Source organism: Calonectris borealis, chromosome 2, assembly GCF_964195595.1.
Source record: "Calonectris borealis chromosome 2, bCalBor7.hap1.2, whole genome shotgun sequence".
Lineage (NCBI taxonomy): Eukaryota > Metazoa > Chordata > Aves > Procellariiformes > Procellariidae > Calonectris > Calonectris borealis.
The window spans coordinates 120450791-120475012 of record NC_134313.1 but is presented as its reverse complement, the minus strand read 5'-3'; the positions used below and the strand labels follow the sequence as shown (position 1 = coordinate 120475012).

Below are 24222 nucleotides of genomic sequence, written 5' to 3'. Positions count from 1 at the left end.
TTAGACCTTCTGCATTTCGATGTGCTGGTGGTGGTAGTGGTGGTAGCAATGATGTCTGGGTTGACACCTTCCATTTAGTTTATAGACAGAATTTTTCTGCTGACGTTTTTTGAAAAACCACACAGCCAGTACAGCTGCAACCAGTAACAAGCAGAGAAGAATCACAATTACTGCTATGATAGCACCTTTACTGGACTTGGGACAATCCTCTCCCTCACATGGCTCGGAAGTGGGGACGGGCTTTTCTCCAAGGCCCTGGGTGAGATTTTCTTGCTCAGCTAATTCCTGGGACGAGGTGTCAGTAATGATATCTGGAGCTGGTGCAGTTGTTGCTACTTGTGCTGGGTAGGCGGTTGTTTCTTTTGGTTCTGCATAGGGAGTGTGGTCGGCAGGGCTGACCATCACAGAGGTTTCTGACACGGACGTTTTTAAGCTGGTTATGTCAAACAGCATTGTTGTACCGGGCTCCAGAGTCACAGTTTCCAGAGATGTAGTTGGGTGGCTCCATGCGGCATCATCATAACCTTTGCTTACACTTAAGTTCTCCAGCCCACTCACTGATGTAAGTGGTACCAGTGTCTCTTTGGCCCCTTCATCATCTATCCTCGTTGTTGCTGCCACAATCTGTGTTAAACCTTCCTCTGGAGCTGGGCTACCATTGCCCGATTTTCTTACTTCAACGTGATTCGGCTGGTCAGTCGTGAGGACGACGTCGTCTTCTGTTCCCATCGAACCATCAACTTTATCCCCCTCCTCTTCATCATCCTCTACCACTTCTTGAGTTACTGGATAGCCATCTAACCACGACTCATCAGTAATGGCAACTGCATCTATCTCTGCCTTTGTATCATTACTTGTGAGAATGGGTCCAATGGGGAAATCCTCACTGTCATAAAACATTTTGGCACCAGGTTCATCATAGGCTGTCTTCACTCCAATGTGGTTATCACCTTCAGAAAACTGTGCTTTAGTGGAATCATCTGTCTCTTTCTCTGATTCAGGCTCACTGAAAGCCTCCGATGGAAACCAAAACAAGTTTTTTTGGCTTAGGAGCGACACGGGGGACTCAGTTGGTGCCCTGCTCCCTTTTTCAGAAGTGTCTGTGTCCTGAGTAACACCTTTGGTACTTCCAGTTCTTCCTTCCTCTGGACTTTTACCGAAGGAAAGCTGTTCTTGCTCCTGCTCGATTTCCTCTTTGCCATTGACATGTTCATTCTCAACAATAGGTATCGATCTGTCATCAGGAAAGTTATCTTCATAGTCAATGTGTGCCTCAGTTTCATCTAGAAACATTAAAAAAAAAAACCAACATAGAAGCCAACGTTTAATTTCTCCAGAAAAGCACTGGGCTCATTTGTTACAAGAATCCAAGAAGAAAGGTGCAATGAGGAGTGAGTTTTAGAGAGTATTTTTCATTCAGTGTTATTGTTTATTTGAAAAGGAGATGGTCCACCATAACCTGACTGTCAATATCAAGTTTAAAAAAAAAATCAGGATGCTAAACACTAATATCTTATCTTTCCAGATTTAAAAATGTATATAAATAACCTACTCTCTGCAGTTAGAGGACTTCCTTTAATTGCTTATTGTTTTCTCAAACCTTCACTCTCCCTAACATGACTCTTTTTGCCAGACTTGAGGAAAAATTTTCATCATATTCAAGCAAGAAATGGGTGTGGAGAGGAACATATAGCAAAAAGTAATCAATTACTAGTGGGACTTAAAAAAAACCCAAAACTAGAAGCTTTACAGCAACTTCATCCCTTTTGAGCCCGCTGATCTTAAAGGATTATATTCAGTACCTTATGTTCAATTTTTTAGCATTAAACTACTTTTCTTCAATGACTTTGGTGTTGCAGTGATACGACACCTGGGGCCAGGTGAGCTGAACAGCATTTCTCATTCCATGAGAGCTCTTCAGAGCTGCCTGAGGAAGACCCCCCTACCAAAGCTGACACTGAGTTCTGCTCATCTTCATCTGAAGAAAGCAAGATGCACCCATGACTGCAAGGATAGAAAACTCTGTCTCCAATACCTAAAGCCTAACACCTAAGTATTAAGATAATACCATCTGTAGTCAACTCTCGGGCTTCCAATTTTAAGAAATTAATGTTACCAAAAAGAAAAAAGAAAAAAAAAACACCAAAGCCAAACCATCAAAAAAAAAAAACTGAGTGCAACAGAGGCACAGATTCATCACAAAGTTTGAGTTTGATTTAGAAATACTCCCCATGCCTCAACAGACCTACCACTCATAGCAAAATAGACTTGATTCAAAGCATGAAACTAAATGTTTGAATTTGAATGAAATAATGCATTGTAATTTATATTTCTTCCACTCTTCTAAAACCTTAGGTCAATGAAAAATTTTCCAAACTAGACAGGGTGGTTGATTTTCAGCTCACACAAGTTTTACTCCATAGAAAGTTGATGTAATTGCTGAGATTTATGCTGGCATTAAAAGTCCTAGAAAATAGTGCCTTGGGATATGGAAAATAAAACAAACTGAATCATGGTGAGAATTTTTCTTTTTAAGAGAGTGTTTAGTCTTTCGTGAAGACAGTGAAGCAATAGACCTGGCATGACACAGGAAACAAGAAATTAATAGGAGAGGCTGTATTACAAATCAATGCATTCATAAAGCCTTATCTTCTTTTGCCTTTTTACACTCAACCAACTTTGAATCACATTTTCATGTGGGGCCCACCTCAATTTCCGAATGAGTCACATTCTCCTTGGAGACTGCTTCCCAGACTTCTGGCAGAGCCATATTTGGTCTACTCTTAAGAAAGATTAGAAATATTGTCAAACCAGTCTGACCAAAACCACTTAGTGGTGATACAGCTCACACCAGCTTGCTTTTTGCCAGAACAGCTTAAGCCAGGTGCCAGAACAGAATGAGTATTAGCAAAAGGTATTTTTCTTGGAATAGTGTCCGGGTCTACCATAAACCGAAGCAGTCATGCTGAGGAAACCGAAATGTGCAACATAGCCTGCAGAGAGTTAATACCTCTGTGAAAGCTATCACGCTCGAGAACTGGATGTTCTCAGCAGATCCTCCCATCTCACAGCAAGGGCGTTGGGGGGAAACCGGCGCATGATACAACAGTGCCAACAACAGACCTCTCTCCCTCCCGGTCCCGGTGTCCTCATCTGCTTGTGTAATCCTCTAGATCCTCCCCGTCCTCTGCAAAGCAGGAAAAAAACTTCCATCTGGTGCAAAGATGTCTTAGCAGACAGGGGAATCCAGCTCTCAGAGTGGAAAGCTTCCTGGTAGGACTCTCACTTTTCTAATTCATCCTAAAATCTTTTCCAACACTACTTCAGACCTCCGTTAATGACTGGAGGGTACCTCTGAATAGCAAAGCATTTTAGCAACATATTTATGAAGTTCTGTGAGGCACTGGCCATCTCTATGTAGCAGTTATAATAGCCATGCAAGGCTATTGTCCCTCACTTTGTCCTTTGTCTCACTCTCACTTAAGAATTTTTCTACCCGGTGCTCTCTTTGCATGGAAACGGTGCCTCAAGCCATTTTGTCCTCTTACTGTCCAGACTCCTGCTATCTGGCATGCCTGCTTCACTAAAGTCCAGTGTCTCTCAGGACAGCCTATAAGTGTCTATTGGATATATATGAACTGGAACTTCGTAAGGTGAGAACTCATCATTTACTGACTGTGATGGTCATTGTTTTCTTTTTTGAGATGAATCAGCACACCAGTCTTTCTTCACCTGTATGTCTTCTGTACCTCTAACTACTTTTGCCACTCATTTACTTTTCAGACTACAGTAATCCAGCTGAAGATGAAACATTGATTTTTACATTATGGTGTTCTACTGCATGTATACACACCCGTGAACAAAAGTTACAGTCATATGCTTGTGTTGTTTCCTCCAGACCTATTCTTTGGTTAGCAATGGGCAGCTAGTATTCATCTTATTGACCAGTACGGCTCATTGGTGAATGCTTAACAACTGTAGTAATATGCTTTTTACAGAATTTGGAGCTCTTCCCCTTTAGTGCCTCTCTTGCCGTGTACTTTCAGCCCTTTAGAAGGAAGTCCTATGGAGGCACATCAGGAAAGAGCCTGTGCTCCTAGGAAAATATGAGTCCTCAGTCTATCAGAACATATTAAGGGTTTGTTGAACAATCAATCAAGTCTCCATCAAACCTGCTGTCTTTGGGCCTGATCCTGCATGTATAGAAATGAATTGGTGCTTTCTTAATGCTCAGCTGAGGAAAGAAAAAGCCCATTGTAGTCTAAAGAGAGCCTGAGATTGGAGCTCATTATGTGCTGCTCGTCACCGCATAAGGGAGTCTTGTTCCTTCTGACAATCAGATTGTGGCCCGAGTTGTAAAGCTGCTATAATGTATTTTCATATGCAATCTCCCGTATTTGTATAGTTTATAGCAAAGACTATCAACATAACTAATGTTAGCTTATGGGATGCCAGAATGAAAGCAACTATTGAGCTCTCTAACCATCAAAGGAAATACAGACCCCCTTACTCTGAAGCTTTGATTTATGTGATCCTGAATCGACTTACACTGTAATAATACTCTATTCTTTCTTCTGGGCCTCAGACCTTCAAATGGGGCTTGGACTCGGTATTTAGTGAGTCTGTGTTACCATGACAATCTTTTAAGTCAGCCGTGAGCTTGATTTTCCAGGAACAGATTGCACAACTTTTGCACTTCTTTTTGCTCACCTCCTCAGCACTTTCCTGAGCTTTCCAGCTCTCTGAATTTTAGTCTCAGTACTGAAGAGCAACAACCAATGTAGATTCAACTCCACCTCTTATCCAAATAGTATTTATACACATTTTTAAAACAATTAGCAACTGATTTAACAGTGGTTGTTTCTTCCTTCCTATCCAGGCAGGTCTGGTTTTAAGAAGAGCCAGCACTGAAATGAATTAGTCCAAGACGAAAATCTTTCTATATTTGGTCATTGTTACATCTTCCCCCTACCCTCCTCTGGCAGACTGAAGGATGAGTGAGTTTTGATTCACTGTCTGAGGGATTACTGAGGCTGAAATGAAAATTTTACAGCAACAGATGCTGAAATGGCATACTACCAAAGATGTGAAGCTCAATTAAAAGGTAAAATCCTTTTAATTTAGCCTTGTCCCTTCTGGGAAGCATCCAGTCCTGAAGAGCTTTCATCTCTTTCAACTTTTGATCCTAATGTGAAAACAGTGACAAAACAGAGACAGGCAAAACCAGAGCGCCTGGTTTTCACACTCTAGGATCAGTTTAATTTTTCTTCTAGATAGCATATTGGCATCCGAGCTCTATTTTGAGTGTTGCTATTTTGGACAACCATAAAGTGCACTGCATATTTTGTGGAGGTATTTTTGGAGTACAGGAAATAGAAACTTGATTCTATGTAGACCATCACCATAAACATTTCTACTGTATAAAAACATCTTTATTCTAAGAATCTCAAAGTAGTTACAGCGAACATTAACAAGCCGGCATCTGTCTTTAAGGGTGGGAAGGAAAAGAGCAGGTAGACTGATTTGCCTAAGATCAGTCAGATTTGTGAACTACAGCATCTTGAAGAATTATCCATTTGACTTGGATCAGGCGCATGAACACACTTCTCTCAAATCAACCAGAGTATGCTAGACAGAATTTGTGTTGCCTTTTGTCTTTTCCAACAGCTACAATAGGGAGGATGATTTTTATTCTAGCAGAAAGCCTGCTAATATAAATAAATAACCCATCATAATTTTTTAAACTAATTCGATTTGGCAGAATCAGTTCATGCCAGATCAATACTTTACATTAATGTAATAAGACCGCTCAGTGACAGACCTGAACAGAGAACCAAAGTTTGTCACAACAATTGTTTTGACAGGCTGCGGACATATTTTGTTGCTTATCTTATTTGTCTGTCACATCTCTCCCTTTGCACTGTCAGGGGAAAAAAAAAGCATTCCCAAATAAGATCAAAAGCCAGAGACATTTTGTTTTACTCTCCCCATTAAAAAAAAAAAAAAAGAAAAGTAATTAAATGATGCTGGCTAGTCATGCTTACAGACCACATGAATGTGAATCAACACTATTCTTGAAAACTCAGAAAACAATGTCTGAAGTAATGAGAATAGTTGAATCAGGTAAAAAGACTGGGAGCTGTAGATGAAGCTTTCAGGTAAAAAGACTGGGAGCTGTAGATGAAGCTTTCAGAGGTGGTCAGATCCTCCTTACACTGAAATCAGATGTATGGTCCTCAGTGTGGAAGTATCAAGACAAGTATCCAAGTGTTGACACTGGAGAGGTTCCTTAGATGTGCAGAAGATGTGACCTCTCCTGCCACAAGTTTATAGTTGAAAAAATGCAAAGCAGTCAAGGGAAAAGGATAAATATATGACATTCTTAGCCAATTTTAGGGCAGAGATGTGACATGACTTCCCAGCCATCTAATCTGCCTTCTCTTTGAGGAAGCAAACTTTCGAGGACGCAGTCTAATGCAATGCAGCCCGCATCCCCCCACTGAGATGTTAGTATTAATGCTCCTGATATTGAACCTATGGTTCATTTTGGGAAAAAAAAAGAACGTCATTTAGCAACGGTCACTTCAGTCTCTGTGCATGCAGGACAGCCACAGCTTGGCACGTAGCGTCTGCTTTCAGACCTTACTACAATGTCAATCTTCAGGATATACTTTGTGAAACAAATACATTCTCTCAACAGAAATAGAAAAAATAATAAACTGCAAAAACATGTATTTCCCTGTTCTCTGCTTAGGGTTGCTTTGTTGGGTTGAATATCTCTGTGTTTTCAGCTAGAACACAGCGTCTTTTCATGATGAGAAATTGCAGGAAAACAGCAACCATACAGAGACACTTTTTTTCTTAAAAAGCATCTTGATTAAAAATTGGAGTCCATTACCTGGCGTGTGCCATGTACATTAAAGCCATTTGCAATATACTATTTTCTTAATTTACAACATCCTTTATTGTGTCCAGAATCTACTTAATATAACCCCAAAATGATTTTGTTCGGTTATGCCTATAGCCAAGTTTTGCCAACATATTTTGGATTACGCATGTATTGATGCTTAATATATTTTTTCATTGTATTTATGGATTTGCCAGCTGTGCAGTTGTACACTTACACCCTGGCTGCTAGAATGGATCGTATCTATTCTAACTGGATCACAACAGAAAGGAAAGATGATCATAAAGCTACTTCAGTGAACATCTAAGTGCTATATTTAGATGCTGCTACGATGATAGTTCCTTGACTCTGAATCTGCTCTGGGTGAGCAACTGGGAATGTAAAGCAGGACCAATGCTTTTACACAAACATGAGAAAAACCCAATTATTGCTGTTTAGTCCCATATTCTGCTTGAAAAGCTGAGCATTATGATGTGGCCCTTACCGAGTAGGACGGTCACCTGTAGCTGTAACATCCACAAATCTCAGAAAGCTTTATGAAACTGGATACACCTTATCGCTGTTTCAGGGATGAGGGGGGGAAAGCAGCAAAGAATATGGTCTCAGAGACACTGCAAGATGTAGGAACAGGCCCTATGTCTTTTAATCCTCTGACCAGAGCTTTCTCCCCATGGTCCTGTTGTGTTGGTGTAAGAACATCGGAACCACTTCCCATTTCCAGTTGCTCACCCAGCGCAGATGCAGAACAAGGGAACCGTATCATCTTACCAGCCTCTAAATATAGCGCTTAAATGTTCATTGGAGTGGATTTACGATCATCTTTCCTCTGTTGTGAGCCAGTTAGGACAGAAATGGCCCACTCTGCCAACAGGGATATAAATTCTCCTTTAAGTCCTGTCATTAACATTCATGATAGGGAAGTTACTCTCTTGCCTCAAAGCGCTTAAAAAGCAGTGTGTGTGCTGTCTTCTGGAGTACTTAATTAATAATTTTTCTCCTCTCTACTATGGACCCAAAATATCTGTCAGTTGCAAATCAGGTTTCTTTTAATTAAATTTTATTTTTTGTTCTTTTTCACTCAGTTCTTACTTTTTAAAAAATAATGAATCCTAGCATCACACATTTCAGCCTTCCTGTAAAGCCTCCTTTCTTAAGAATTGTGATGAGGAAGATTGAATGTATAATTATTAGCTGAGCACGTACACTATTTTCTATACCAAGTCCTTAAAGTGGTTGAAAAACATTAATCAAAGGAAGCCCCTCAGCATGAAGTCTACATTTAAATCATTTTAAAAATCATATTCCACAATATTACATCTGCTCTCAAGTTCCAGTGTTGATGTTTGTGATTTTACAGCCACACTTTCCTATTTCTTTTAAAAATATTTTTCTCTCCCCTGCGGCTGTGTGAAAGGCTCAGGAAAAACAGGGGAAATAGACTATTTATCCAGGGAAAACAGTGAAACACATACAACTTAAATGGCCTAATTCTTTCTCTTCCTTACTCTGGTGTAATACAGTTTTATTTCTATGTGTGATAAAGTTAGCATTTTCACTAACCTCAGTAAAGGAAAAAGAAGTATCAACTTGGTGCGGCTTATAGGAGATTCAGACCTATGGGGTTATCAGATGCAGATACTCTTTTTTCCTTCTCTCCTTCCATGCTCCCCTTCTACCCCCTGCAGTATTTCACTTAATCATCTGAACTGCTGTTTGTAATTACAGTTCTGGAAGCTGAAATAGTTCAGAAAGATGTCGAGGTTTTTCTTTTTTTTGTATCTCTATACCATTTGGATGGGTTTGAATATCTGGTTCCCTGTTGCAGAGACATGACCGATTTCTACTAAGAACAAGTTCGACCTTTTCTCCTGATTATCCACTGCCTGGTGGTACGTACTAATGAGTAAAAAGAACTTTTGCAAGCCCCTGGACATTAAGGAATATATAGGTTCTGAAATGGATATGCTAACTCCAGCCCATATAGATAGTTCAGCTACCCAACAGCTGCTCATTCCTTTGCTTAAAGTTTATCTGTTTTGCCAGAAATATCATCTTAAAGGTGATATCTCTCGGAAAAAAATAGTAAGATACTCTGATGACTGTCCTTAAATATTGGAAAAATTGTGAGCTTTATGCATTGAGCAGGGTAACACGAGAAAGAGAACGAGAAAGCAGAATTCAGATTGCATCCACATCTGAATTCATGGTACCATTTAGCTTACGTTTAAACAAGGGGAAAGTTAAAAGTTTGTTGCAGAATTTAACTAACATATAAAGGTGGATTTTCCTGAAGGTTTAAATTAAGGAAATGTCATTATTATAATTTCCCAGAGCTTTTACATTTTGTTTTTGTTGTTTTAATAAAAGCCTGATTCCTTGAGTCAAGTTATTTGGTAAGAAAATCCACTTTCATTCCTTTTAATGGAGTAAATATCTGGGTAGCTACTGTTGTGTTTGTAAACAAAAATCCTGAAAGCATGATACCAGATAAAAATTGTATGCCTTTTTATTGGGGCAAGTTAAAAAACAATACACTTTTTTTTAACTTTTCTGTCTCACTGCTTAGCTCTAACACAAATTGTATTTCTGCCACTCTGTCACAGACTTCTTCTGTGCCATGGGCAGCTCTCTTAACTTTCATAGGTCTTTAATTTTCCTGACCTACCAAAAGGAAGCGGCATTTATCACGTATGTAAGGCCAGAAGCTCAAAAGTGCTAAAGCAACTACTAGGAAAGGGCTAGTAAAAGCTCAGTTCAGCCAAACTAGCTTCTTACAAGCCAGTGGACAAAGTCTGGAGCTTAAAAGATGGACAGCTATTGTACTACCCATTTTGCATCCCAAATAAAATTCCAAAAATCCAAAATAAAAAAAAAAACAAAGGGTGGTCAGCTCAATTCAACCTAGAAAATATAAAGAAGCGGGGGGAGTTGCGTATGGGTCTGCTGTGCCTTTGAGAGGTGTTGACCCTCGTCTCCATGGGGCCACAGCACCACCACCACGGCACCTTATCTTTTCTGTACGGAGGATGCTATCTCAGCGTGTAGCATCATACCAAGATGTAAGGCTGGTGACCGGGTGATAAAGCCATGGACAGCCTCAGCATCTCTACGGCAAGGAAAGATGTCATTTGCGTGCAGGCCATGCTCAGTGCATGCCTACAAAAAGACACCGGCTTTTCTCTGTACTTGCTTTAGGTTCCCAAAGGCGAGAACAAACACCGAGTTTTCATTTCAGTAGCCTGCTCTGTGGCAATTCTGTGGCCTCATGTGAAAACAAACCTAGCAGAAGGCACACAAAACCTGCATTGTGCCCTCTGTCTGGTAAACAATGTCTTTGGCTCACTAGCACTGCCTAGGCCTGACTTCTCAACTACTCTGAAAAAAAACCCCTCTGATATTTCTTGTAACGTCCGAAGTAACCCCTTTCCTTGAGTAAACAAAGTGAGTACATTGAAAAGTTACAAACCTCACCCAGTAACAGAATGAGCGCATACAAGATTATAAACAGCTGATTTCCGGAAAGGGGCTGATCCTGATGTTAAATACACAGGTGAAAGATCTTCCCAAAGGTTATTTTCCAGCAATTAAAAATTATGTTCAGCGCTAAAGAAAAAGGGTATTGTGGGAAAAAGAAGGAAGATGGCGGACTGGAAGGCAGGAGCCGAATGATAACCCTGTGATAAGACTCAGTGAATCCCTGAAACGGGGATAGCGGATACGGAAAAAATAAATATAGCATAAAAAAAATTCCAATTTTTTATTTTGAATGTCTCCCGCTGCCCAGAAAGAAACTGTACGCTCATCTAAGTATGAACAAATTATCCTCTCCCGTGGTTTACTGGAGATGTCTACCAACGGGATTGTAAAAGCCCTGTTGGGCCAGCTAAGACATAGATGTTCTTGTCACCCAGGACTGCGCTTGCCCAGGAGACACCCCTGTAAGCCTGAAACCGTCTCAGCTGGGCCGGTGGGAGGCTGCGACCTCCCAGAGGGATGCCCCATGTGCCGGCTGAGCTTACCTTTGACGCAGGCCTGAACCTGCCCGTACCACTCCCCGCAGCTGTCGCAGAGCAGCGTGAAGGCCGTCTCCTTGTTGCCCATGACGTACCCCTGGGCGCAAACGTACAGCAGCTCGTCCCCCATTTCAAAGCCAGTGTGGCCATGCAGGATGGTGTGGGGGAAGGAGGGCGGGTCCCCGCAGGGCTTGTCTGAAAAGAAGAAAGAAATGAGATTGTAGAGACCTTGCAATAGCTTTAAATGCAGCGCTAACAGCGGTGCTAAAAGAGTTACCCCGAGGACAAACTTACACACGCCCACAGAACTCATACATCTCGTCTGATTCATGCCCTTATCCTCCTTCATAACTATTTTCAGCTGTAATTGGGAACGTATATATTGGGCTATAGCTGTGATGTGATAACTCTGGCGTTACCGATGTGTAACAGTGATGCATCTAGAGAGGCTTTGTTTCCAACAAGTCAGCCCAGGATGTCAAGCTACAGCTGTCTTCTCTGCCTGCTTCTACAAAGGTTTGGGTAGGTTGGGACTGAAAAGCAAAAGCTTGGAAGCAGTTGTTTTTCTTAATTGCAGAAAAGCTTGTGAAATTGTTTGGCACTTTATTGTCTACTACACTGTAGCAGGCAGTCAGAGGCTGAGCAACCTCCCATTCCATGGTCATAGAAAGGAAAGGCCCTGATGGACACCAGCCATTTTTCAGACTATCTCTAAGCTTCTAGTCTTTCTCAAAATCAAAAGTTTCTTCCCAGATACTCAAATTTCCCCTATTTTATGTTAGAGACATCCTAAAATAAATGGTGACTCGTGCTCTTCGACTTAACAAAAAACAGGGCCAACATAGCTCTGCTCTCTGTGAGAATCTGAAGAGCTATATTTATTGGGATATAAAATTTAACAGGATGTTGTTTGATAATATTTCTGCTGACAGCACTAAGAACCAGGAAGCAAAAATTATTGTAAACAACAACAAAACCAATTTCATTGAGTTTTTGGTTGCATGACAGAAGCACAGAAAGGAGGCAAGCAACTGCCAACATCAGCGTAAACTGAATTTGAACCCTTGGCTATTGTTTTCAAGGTTAGCTGAGATCTTCTAGAGAAGTTCTAGGCATTACGTTTTCTCTTCTCTCAAAGGTCGTCCTCTCTCAAAAGTGCTCTTGAAGAAGCGTTTGCCATGTTCCCATTTTCTCAATATTTTTTACAGTCCCTTTTGGAATAGACACCTCTTGGTTACAGAAAAACAAAACAAAACAAGAGAAAAAAAACCTATAATGCAAGAATATGATCTTACCAAGAAACCCAGTGGACAAAATGTGCAGTGTTGGTACAAATAAACACTTCTATATTCTTTTTCAAATCTGGGATTTTTTCCAGTGGTTCTAGAGCCCTTATTGACTGTGGAATTAAAAACAACTGTTCCATTTGCCAAAATAGCTGAAGATTCAAAACCTGCTTTTGCCCTGACACAGAACAACCGAAAATGAAAAGGCTAATAGGTAATAGCTCAGGAGTTCTGGTAATTATATGGGATAAGTGAAACTTAGGGCCAGGTCTGTGTTCTAGTATTGATCTCTCCTGTTGAAACAGTTTACCTTGGTACAAAAACCTAATTACTTAGCTGGCTAAGCAAAGAATATGTTCCTTGGGAAGACTTTTGTTTGGAACTGAAAAAGTGGCCTCCAAGACTATGCTCCTAAACATGCAGAAGGAGAGAAACATCTTCAGAGAGCACCCTTGCCACTTTGCTAGAGTCTACTTCTAGGACAGCATCAGCACAAGATCTTACAAACAACATTTCCATTGACACCAATTCACATCCAGGGTTTTAGTTTTGGGCAATAGTTTTGACAGAAAAGCTTTTTTCAATCTACTTTCTGCAAAAGTTCAGGCTTTCCTGCTTTTGCCCCAGGGACATTCTGCAAGATCCTTATGAGTCCCGGCTGCAGCTTTTCCCATCATCTACCCACTTCTGACCCAGGCACAGGTAAATACATGTTTATTTAGAAATACGATGTATTTAAGTTGTTTACCTCATAGAGAAATGAACATCCTATAATAAATACCCATGCTCTGTGAAAGTTCTTTTGGCTCAGGATTTTAGAAATTATCTGATAGACCTGGCTAACCACTTCTCAATCAGGTATGCTGAAAAACATCTGCCACTAATTACCGTCCCCTAATTCAGTATGGGACACGCTACTGAAGTCAAAGCTTTGAAGTCTATTCTCTGTACTGTACACATACATATATACTGTCTAACACCTTCAGAAGTTAGTGGGAGTTATGCACACACATACCGACAGAAAAAACAAGCTCTTGAGGCTACACAAAGCTCAGTTTATGTACAGTCTTATGGAGGCTTGGCATCCGAGGAAGTGAGGAGCAGTTAGCAGCTAATGCCTTTCCTGTGAACTGGTCGGATGAATAGAGATTGATGTGGATGAAAGGAATAAAAAAATATTTTATTGCCTCATAGGATGGCTACAGACCTTTGCATTTCACGTACTTTATTTATGTAGCTACTTCCATTGGTACAAATGGGAGCTGTGTATCTGCTCTGAGGCAAGTATTGATCCCAAGGCTACATGGGACAATTACATGTCAGAGGGTATTCTTATCTACAAAGACTTGCTTCTTAATCCTGTGGCCAGAGGAAGCAGAAAAGTAACACTTCCATTAGTTAAATACACTTACCTTATGGCAAACACATTCAAAAAGCACGTTATAACCTTTCAGGCCAGAAGGAAGCTGAAGGGAGCTTTACTGTAAAATTTGGCAACATGTGGCAATGGAGACTAATGAGATCCTGAAAGAGAGATCTGGCTGATGTGCGAATAGAAAGAAAAGGAGAGATTTAAAAGATGTTTATGGAAGAACACTGTACATTGAACTTTTGAATCTCTCACATGAGACTTCGTAAGATCCTGTCTTTGCTGCAGAGCATATTGAGTGACAGCACGGACAAGAAGTGAAAGCTGATACACTGCAAAGACATACTCGAGTTCCTACATCCATTTTGCTGATGTGCTCTCCCGTGCAAGAGGTACAGGAATTTTCAGGGTTGCAGCATCTTACGGCTCCTCGTCCTGCTGCAGTCTCCGTTGCTGTGACAATTCCTGCTCAGCCTTTTGCCCAACCTGTTCTTGCCGGTACACGTACAGAAGTGAGACTGGCACAGCAGCTCCTCAAACTGAGCCACTTCTGGGGACAACCTTCAGGCTTTTTTCTGCGGCCTTTGTACCAGGAGGTGGCAAAGCATGGGCTTGTTTGGAACAACAGCCTGTGCTCAGAGCTGGCACTCAGGCCATTTTCTTGCTGGAAGAGAGGAGGCAGATCTGGGCCACGAAGCGTGACAGAGGATGTGTTGGCAGCAGCTTGTCATTTGGAGGAACAGCAGTGCTCTTTGTTAAGGCGACTACAGAGGCTGCCTGGGTTGGTGACGCTGGTAGATGAGGGCCAGGCTTCTCCAGTGCTGAGCGGGTGCTGAACTCTCCATCTGGAGCACTGCTTTTTCCCCTCATCTATCCTCCCGTAAACTGGCATATTTTCTTGGTGCGTGCTAAAAGATGAGTCCAATGCACACTTCCCAGTAGAAGAGCCTGACGTGCTTGATTATTTTGCCTCAGCACTCAGGCCCCATCCAGCAGATCCCATGCTCTGCCTGCTTGTGTGCGAGATCACATTCCTCAGACCTGGAAACTTGGAATCCAGTTCTGGACATCATGACCCCTCCTGAGTTTGCCACAGAGAGCTCTGGTGTCCTAACATCAGCTGCAAGCAGCAGACTCAGCAGGTGACCTTCTGGATGCCATTTTATGAAGATGAGATGTTGCAAATCTGAGCCACATATTGACAGCGAGGTCGAACACCTAACAGGGCTCCATACGTTGGTAGCTGACCTGCAGTAAGCACGGATGGATTAGGTTACGCAGGGAGAGAGCACAACATAGCTATAGGGCAATATGGAAGTACACAGAAGATCCTCACGTCAGCAGTAATTTGGCACAGACTGTCTCCTGGAGGGAAAATCACCACCACAGTCAACAAAGAACTCAATATACATGGGCAGAAATTAGGATAGAGTCAACATCTGATGACCGAATGGGAATAAGTGGCGCAGCAAAGATACTAGTGTTGAGCATAGATATGTTAGGGCTAGTGATGACTCCGGATGCAGATCTTTTAGAGACTCAGTAACTATTTTTTACAAGGGACTGAAGACACCTCTTGTTAACTAAGTTAGCACATTCAGTCATGATTGGCTTTTAGGAATTATGGCCCCTCCGAAGAGTAACTTTAACTCCAAACCATGTGTGGAAAGGAGTTTGTGACAGGCGATTTCTGGCAAAGAGTCGACACAGTACCCCTCCTCCCCAGTCCCAGTCCAGGTTCCTCCAGAAGCATCTTCTTGATTTAGACTAGAAGCATCTCATCAGTTTGTAAAGACTTTTTTGAGATGTCTTGATAAAATACTGTCTACAGAAAGGACAGCCTAAGCTCAATGCAGAAAAAAAATTAACATGAAAAAGATGCAGACTTCAGCTTTCATGCCACCTGGCAGAACTGGGAATCTACTGAAATCTGATTATCTACAATTGCTACTTTAACTGTGTACCATGCTCTGAAAGCTGACATGAAACATCCTCATTAAAATAAAACATCCCCTATTACAACCGCCCAATTCAGCAGAGTTTTTCCAGAGAGACCACTGGAATTTATAGGATGTCATCTCGTCATTAAGAAATTAGAAAACACAACTCAACGTTCAGCCCTGTGAAAGATGAGTGTGGATGTTTGTTTTCTTTCTTGATTGCAGAGACACTAAAGCGTATGGATTTTTTCTTTTTGTATAAAAATACTGAGTACAAATAGAGCACAAAGAACTAAAACTCAATCATCGCCAATATAGGTGCTGCTTGTAAGCTACTGATGTTAAGATGCCAATACCTCTTTCATCAGATAGGGCTTATAAGAATAACTTCATTTATTAGTTTAAATGACATCACCAGGTTGCTGGAAATTCACTGTCAGCTATATGCAAAGCTCTGGAAAAGAAAGCTGTAGCAATGAAAAAATGAAAAACTTCATAACCATAGCAAAGCATGACAAATACAAAGAAATGGTTCAGATATTACATAAATAGTAGTTTGATTGCTCTTTTAAAGAATATTTAGTATACTCGCTGTAAAGAATACACTAATTTCTTTTTTTCTTACCGCTGAAAAAAGGCAAACTGAAATACGTACATAAGCCATCAAGCTTTGATGGGCATCTGGAGCCAGCAGTCATGTTTAACAAAGTTGTATTTGCATTTATGCTGTATGCTACTACAAGTTGCTGCCTGTTTAGTTTCTCTATGATGGCAGCAAATCAAAGCCTTATGGAATAGAGATCTTACTTGTTGCCTGTAAATATCAGTGGGTCACCGAAAGAAAGAACGAGTAAAACTTGGGAGCTATTAACAAAAAGATCTTTCCTTTTTTGCATTTAAAAAAAATACAAGAAAGGTATCCGAGAGGATTATATATGTATGAAATTGAATGGTATGTAGTCCTACAAAAAAATAAGCCTGGTAGGAAAAATTCCAGCTTTCTGTTTTTCTTGCTTTATGTCTTTTATACTTTGAGGCATTTTCTTATGAGCTTTGATAGAGAATAAATACACACTCTGTGGGCCAGATCTGACTTATGTGTGATACTCCATTTTCAGAATAGGTAGAATCTAATATATTTTTAGGTAATTTTTGGCATTCGAGGCTAAGAGAGAAACTTTCTTATCTCAGCAGATCCTGAGCTGGTACAGAGTTGTCTTCTTGACTCTAATGGCTGCATAAAACATTTGTTTCTGAGAAACCGAGAAGACACATTTCTCTGTACTGCAAAAACTGCAGCAATACTCACAGCATTCATAAAACATTAGAGCTACATCTTTCCCTGTCAAACATAACTCTTAGTACCAATTCCCTGTAAAACATAACTCTTAGTATCAAAGGCTGCTTCTTCTGTGTGTACAGAAAAAAATCCATTTCAGAAGCACAAAAAAAAAGTCTCTCTCCAGGATTTTTATCTGTAAAAGCCTGATCCTATAAGCGCACCCAGAGCTCTTGCTAGCATCTGACCACTGTCCCGGCTGTTGAGGCACACTGAAGTGTATGCTTAACCAAATCCACTGAACTAATTTTCATGCTACATGTTAATTGAGTAAAGATTAATTGTAAATCAAGGCCTAAGAAGGGAATTTTGTGATGGTTTGTACCGGAAGTTTCATGGTGGTTCAAGATGCCCTTTGCACAACCCTAAGAACTGAAAATAGAGTTGTGAAGAGTTACTACCATCAACTTAGTTTCTAAAGAAGAGAAGGCTGATGTGACTGTTCCCTCTGTCCATCCTCAACCTGTCATTCTGTCTGAGCCTTTGGCTGATTTCAGCCAAGTCTGACAAAGAAGGAGAGCTGCTGAGCATCTGCTCATTTTGGTAAGACGAGTTTAAAAGAGGAAAGATCCAAAGCCAGGCATCTTTTCCATTGGGATGTGCACAGCTAGGACTCAGCTCTTACCCATTCCCACAAGCGCTGCTGGCCAGCCGATCGGCGTTGCATACGGGCGGACAAACCAGCATATTCATACCCCTAAGGCAGCCACAGCACATGCTGCCTCCTGCCCAGCCAGCCGTGCCAGGACCCGGCAAGGAGCTGCGAGTGCCCTGAAGGCAGGGAGATGATGGGTAGAGGGTGAGGTTAAGAAATACTGGAGAAAGAACCAGATGCATTTCATGTGGGACTGCAGATTATTGGTTGGACGGATGTGGAAGAAATGAAAGGGCTTGCGGTTATTGTGTATGCGGACATAGGTCGCAATACAAGAAACCTGGGATTTATCACTTTTGGCAGGGCAAAACAACTTGCTTTTTGTACCTCATTTCAATACACAGGTCTTAATACTAATGTATTACTGTATTATAATTGAAATTGTATCAATTAAAAGCAATGTCCACTTTTCTGAAAGGAAAAAAAAAAATACTTGGGAGGTTTCAAGTGAGAAACAATTAATTAATCATAACTTAGACGTGTAGTTATTAGCCACAGATACAAAAGAGCAGAACAGATACGCTATGTCTGAGGCTGTGGTGCGGGGTTTGCTGTTGTTGCTTGTTACTGGATATTCACTTCCCAAAACTGAAAGTGGCATCCCTGAGGCGTAGGATGTTCTTTCATCAGTCAACTGCTTTGTGCTGGCTTGTGTCTTACTGTGTGTTACACCTGCGTGTTAAGGCTATTTCCTTTCTGGACTTTGCTCTTTTCATACCAATTACAGACTAGGCTCTGCCACACAACTTCGCTCAAGCATTTCTATTCAAACATTGACTCTGCATCCAAAATTTTTTATATAGTCAAAGAAGAGGGGATCTTATTGTCCTATGTGTAAGGACTATTTGGTGATTGTATCGGCATGATCATCCCATTCTGTCATCAGGAAACTCCCCACCTTGTACAAAACAAGATGTTCATAAATTGCCTCTTCTTCGTAAATGATGCGAATTTTCTCCTGAGTTTTAACTATACAGTTTCTGAGTCCTATGCAGTACTCCTCTCCAACAAGCATTGTCAGACTATGTTCTTATCTTCACCTTTACTGCCCCTTTACCGTGAGCAGTAACCAAATGCAAAAGGCAAACGCAGTTCCTTCCCCGAGATTCGGCATCTACGTGTAAGCTCAGACGCAGCAGGTGGAGACAGACAGGGGAGCACAAGGGCACAATGGAACAATAGTGGCCGGAGCAATGATTTCAGCATCCCACAGCTGTCCCACCCACTGCAAGGTTTTTCTCGAGGGGGGGATGATGACAAAAGAGAGATTTGAAGGAAGACAATGAGAGAGTTTTGCAGATGTTTACAGGGAGCTGCTCCTATATGTGAGGAGCAGCATGGAAGAAAGCACAAAGGTGCTTGTGTGACAACATTAGCAACTGGGTGACGGAGCTGGCATCGCTCATAGCAGCACGGAGCCTGGAGTTGATATCACGCGGGTTATTTGAGAGGATGGTCAGACAAATTCTGCGATTTTTGAATGACTGGCTGCACATCAAATATGCATCACCTCTGCCACATTTCACTTCAACCATATTTTCATGACCACTGCTGCCACTGACTCTTTATCAAAATGCCCCCGTGTTGTGAACTTATTGTTTCTCAGCAAATGCCATCTGCTTGTCCCTGCTTTTCTTGGAAATGAGATGTGAAACTCCACTGCGGACATCAACAATCTGCTTCAGGGGTTCCCAAATTTCTTTATACAACCCTGCCTATCAGTAACAATTTATTTTTTGCCTTCAGAATCCATCTTTGCTTGTGGGTTCCGGCATTTGGATCAACAAGTTTAAGCATCAACTTAAATTGGAAATAATTTGGTTTTCAGAATCATCCGTGATATACCTGAGTACCTAGCAGGCTGGTCTACACTTGTTAACAACAACAAAACAACAACAACAACAAAATTAAAATCAAGGCAATGAAGTTATTTGCATACAAATGTTGTGTACTGATAGATATGCAACAACACAGTGTTTTGCGGCTGGAAGCCAGCTTTCCGAGGGACATTCAGTTACAGTGCTGAGTGTGGGAGATGCTTCGGGCATTTCAGTTATATTGTGCCAGATATATTCGTTTCCATAAAGTATGTTCTGTGAACACCAAAATGGGTTCTTCCAGATCAGTAGTGCTGTTTGAACTTGCTAAACTGCAGCAAAGGCAAAAGGTAATGCAATTTATTTCCTGCAACCAATGTAGCAGTTGGCTCACTTAGCGGGCGATTACTACAAAGATTTATTCCTTAACATTCCCTCTTTGCCTCTCAGCAGTAGAAAAATTGAAGGCAAAACTTTTAATGTTGCAAGACAGCAATGACTATGCATTATTTCAATAGTATATCGGTGCTGACCTTCATCCTTTACACAAAAAGCATCATATTGGTCATTCACAATGGGATCGGTTTCAATTTTAACATCAATGGCTTTCATGCTCTGCTGTTTGCTGCCCGTCTTTCTGCATATAATTGTCCTAAAATAAAGAAGAAGAAAAAAATAATCAGAAATCTTCTGGAGTTGTACATGCAGGTGAAATTTGGAGATCTTTTATCACAGTAGTCAGGCTTTAGCCTCAGCTTAACTGTTTAAGAATTGGCACATAAGTCATTAATGTGGGAAGATCTATGAAAAAAGCCAAGGGAGAATTAGAAGTAATTAAAAAAAATGTTTGCTGTAGATCAGTCCAAGGCATAGGAAGCAATAAAGAATGTTTATCTTATTCTGTAATACTTTTAAACATCAGACCAAGTCCCAGCATATTTAAAGCCACATTCTGCTCTCACATTCCAGCAACAGATATTCCCACCAATGGCACCTGGATAAAAATGAATAGAAAACTGAAGATTTGGTCTGAAAGATTATAAATCATTAGCATTTTACATTAAAAGAACATTAAGGTTGCATATTTAACCGCTCGAAAGCTAATACAGGCAAGCTCAGAAAATTTGTCTTGAGTTCTTGGAAGAAAAAGCTGCTATCTTTTTTTTTTACAGTAATTCCACACCTTTGTGTAAACTCCATTTCTTCTGGCTCGGTACTCAGCAGTACCGAATCCATCCTGTTGCCCTTCATAGGCTTGAACAAAGGTAATAAATCTGTATGTGGTTTTACAACTCTGTAGATGCTGAATATAAAGGAAGAGATTACTAATTATCTCTTCTCTCAGCTGTACTGGCTGCTTAAAACTAACAAATAAAAGACAGTTTGTTATAGAAGACACTGGTTTTACTGTTACACAGAAGGTTACAAAGGCTGGGAAAGTGAATTCAGCCCAAATTTTTGCAGCTGGATATTAATGGCGTGGGTTTTATTTTTTGTGGACAGCAGGTTTGTAGAAGTGTTGCACAGTCAGCTATTCTAGTGAAAGCAAGACAAAAATGCTCTCCACAGAGGAATCTTTCCAGTGGAAGAACATTTATCATTTTGTATTGTGCAATGGTTGAACTAATTTTGCCGTCAGTCCCACACTCAGTTTGGAGAATAAAATAAATGTTGACTAACTGTCCATTCACTGAGCATGGAAAAGATCCAGTGGAAACCCAGTATTTGATCATGCACTTAAATACTATACAACAACTGATTTACACAAGTGGAGTGAATTACGATTGTACAGACCATCTTAATTCTGGCATGTGTTAGCTTTTGAGCAGTTAAATATGCAACTTTAATGTTCTTTTAATGTAAACAAACAAAAGCAACATGAAACAAGCCATATGGTGGTGGTCACGCATATATACTAGAATGGTTCCTACCACACTTCTGCTCTGGAAAATGATGTGATGTCAACCCCTACCGAAAGCCCCTTTATGATTTCAAATCAAATATGTTTCTTTTGTAAGGAAAACAATCCTTGATTTTTTGGGGGGGTCACGTAAAGGACAATATTGTCCATACAACTTTAAAACCAAGTTCTCTTAGAATTTAATGCATTTAAAGTCTGAGTCCTCTAAGTCAGTAATCAAGCACCTAGACAAAAGTGACTTGATCTGCCAAAGTGAGTTCAGATGACTGGGAGAATCAGGCCACCAATTAGAAAGTTTTTGCGTGTATTCACATATTGTTCCACTAGGTCTTACAAGGCCTAAGTGAATGAAACTGTTATGCCCCCCTTCAAAAAGTGACTTACCAACGTTAATCTTTCCAATAATTACTCACTCACCTAGGTACCCAGATCAGTCATGCCTCGCAACACTGAATAGACAGATATTGACATGTCTTTAAAAATTTGTGCCTTTTGCCTGTAATTGTGCACTTAAGACTTCAGACTCTCATAAAAAAAAAAAACCAAACAGTTTTGAAGATTGTCGCCATCATAAAATTCTAGTCTCTGAAAATCAGGCCACATTTCTTTCTATACTTAACCAAGGAATAAAATTCCTGATGCTTGGAAGCCGCTTTTGAAAATCTTATCCTGAATTTTCTGATTTCTAATTCCAATTTCTAGCCAATATATTTTGCTTCTGCCCAAAGCCTCATTTCTTCAGAAGGCTGAAAAGTTATCTGTGGGTGACACATCCTTGGTATATTCAGGTCGTCTCCAAAACAGGATACCTGGCTCACATGTAAGATTCTGTACTTGAACAGCAAGTTTTTCTTACTTTTTTTTTCAAGTATTGTACAATGAATTACAAATTTGTAGTTGATAGAATATATTGATTAATTTTACAATTAATTTTAAGAGCATTTATCTTGACTAAGTTAATTAATTTTAAGAGCATTTCTTAGCTGCTACCCAATGAGACCGAACTTTCAAAGCTGTATCTTGCATACAGTTTTAACATTATACAGAAAGAAAGGCTTTAAATGACATAAAGATTTTTTAAATGTATTTCTCACTAAACCTTTTTCCTACATGAAGCTTAAAAATTGCTTTTCCCGTCTATTTCTCTTTTTCCTACAACAGACCAGACCCTGGTTAATCTTTTACTTAGGACTTTAATTTGGATTTTTGTCATATTAAAACTGATCCGATTAAAACTGCAAACATTCTAATGTAATTCTTCTGTGATGAAAGAAGTCATGTCTTGTAAGCATACAAAAAACAGAAGGAAAAAAAAAGAAAAATCTATTTCATCTCTCCCATTTCTCCTTCTCTGTCAGTAGTTTCCTACCACGAGCTCCATCCTGAAAGCTTTAAACCTCTTCAGTAAGCTGTTGTTACCGCTGCTGAAGGGAGCTTCAAGAGGGCTCGGCACTTCTCAGTAGAGGGTCTCGCATCAGAGCTGCGAGCCTCTCACACTGAAACAGTCTCTTTGCAGTCACTAGGAGTCCAGGTATGACTAAAAAGACGCAATAATAGTCTCTCTTCTCTGAGTTCTTGAGGGTGGGTATATGTTTCCCTAAATCCTAAAATGCTAGGTTTTCATCTATAATTATAGATTAAATACATAGGTACAGTTTTGTTTCCGTTCTAAAAGGTAGGTTTTGATGCCTTTAGCTTTATTACATTTTTCATTCGAGGACCAAAAAGTGGCTATAAATGCAGAATACAACATATTTTAAAATTTCTTAAGCAGCAGCACTGCCATGCTGAAATAAGAAACAAAAAAATCATACATTTTTCCTACTCTTTCCAGCACCCTGCTGAGAGGTTGTGGAAATGTGTCGCCTAGTTCATTCCTTTACTATTTTGGGTTGTTGCACTGGGGCATGCATCATGGTTGAGAGAACGCCACAAAGTTTATACTTCTTTTAGGGACACATCCACCTGCCCAGCCATTTAGAAGAATGTAGCCATGCAGGGAACTTCAATTCTATTTATTGCTACTTTCACGTAATAATTTTACTCACCCTTTTAGGATACATTGTAACCTGATGCTTAGAGCAGTGTAATGCACGATTTTGTACCTTGTATTTAATAAACAGATGAAATTTTGTTTTTCCTTCTGTGGAGATCTCTTATGAAAGTAAATATGCTCGGAAGGAACATACTGAGTTCAGACTGCAGATCATCCACAATAATCCTCTATATTTAATACATATCTGCTTGAAATATCCACGCATCCCTGAAAATCAGTTTTACGCTGCCATGAACTCTGAAAAACTCTCCCTCGCAATCAAAGCATAAAAATCAATCATACATACTATTGCCATAGACAGCATAAGTACCATATACCATCAGTAAGGTAAAAATATAGTTGGGAAAGGAGGGGGTTTAGTGGTGTTGACAACAGCCCCTGCTCTCTGATGGAAAGTGGGAGGGTGCCTGATGGTGTTTCCTTTGGTTTCTTGACAAGCCAAGCCAAAAGCTACTGAGAATCTTCTCAGTCCACTGCTACCCAGCCTAGAAGGACAACCTGCTTCATGATGCCTCTTCTCATCTCAAGTGAGAAAGCAAGAAACCACAGACATTTTGCACTCTGTTGAACCTCAGCTTAATTTCTGCTGTACAATTCATCCAACCGAGAACAATTAAGAGTCTTTCCCCTGTACCTGCCCCAATAAAAAGATCAGAGGTCGGCCAAGTTGATCATTGTTTTCCTGGGTCATGACTCAGATACTGCATTTATCACGTGTGTGCATAAGGAGAAAATTTAATATATAGCACAGTAAGGTATGAACCAGAATAATTTTTTTCTAATCTATTAACTAACCAATGAGTAATTGGTATATTTTGCACTTCCCCTAATTCCTCTGTTCAAAGAAGGAAACAGCAGAAAAAGCTGGCATGAATAGTATTCCTTTCACAGTATGCCATAATATGCCATTATGTAATAT

At 40.3% G+C, this 24222-nt stretch overlaps 1 protein-coding gene across 1 annotated transcript in view; it reads right to left on the bottom strand.

Annotated features, from left to right (window-relative positions):
- The window catches only part of SUSD5 (sushi domain containing 5), a 42299-nt gene continuing 18077 nt past the window's right edge, over positions 1-24222 (bottom strand). Inside the window, exons 3-5 of the mRNA XM_075140739.1 lie at positions 19860-19978; positions 10927-11115; positions 1-1283 (exon numbers count right to left, since the gene is read on the bottom strand). Of these exons, the coding sequence (XP_074996840.1) occupies positions 1-1283; positions 10927-11115; positions 19860-19978 (1591 nt within the window). The remainder of the gene's footprint in view (positions 1284-10926; positions 11116-19859; positions 19979-24222) is intronic.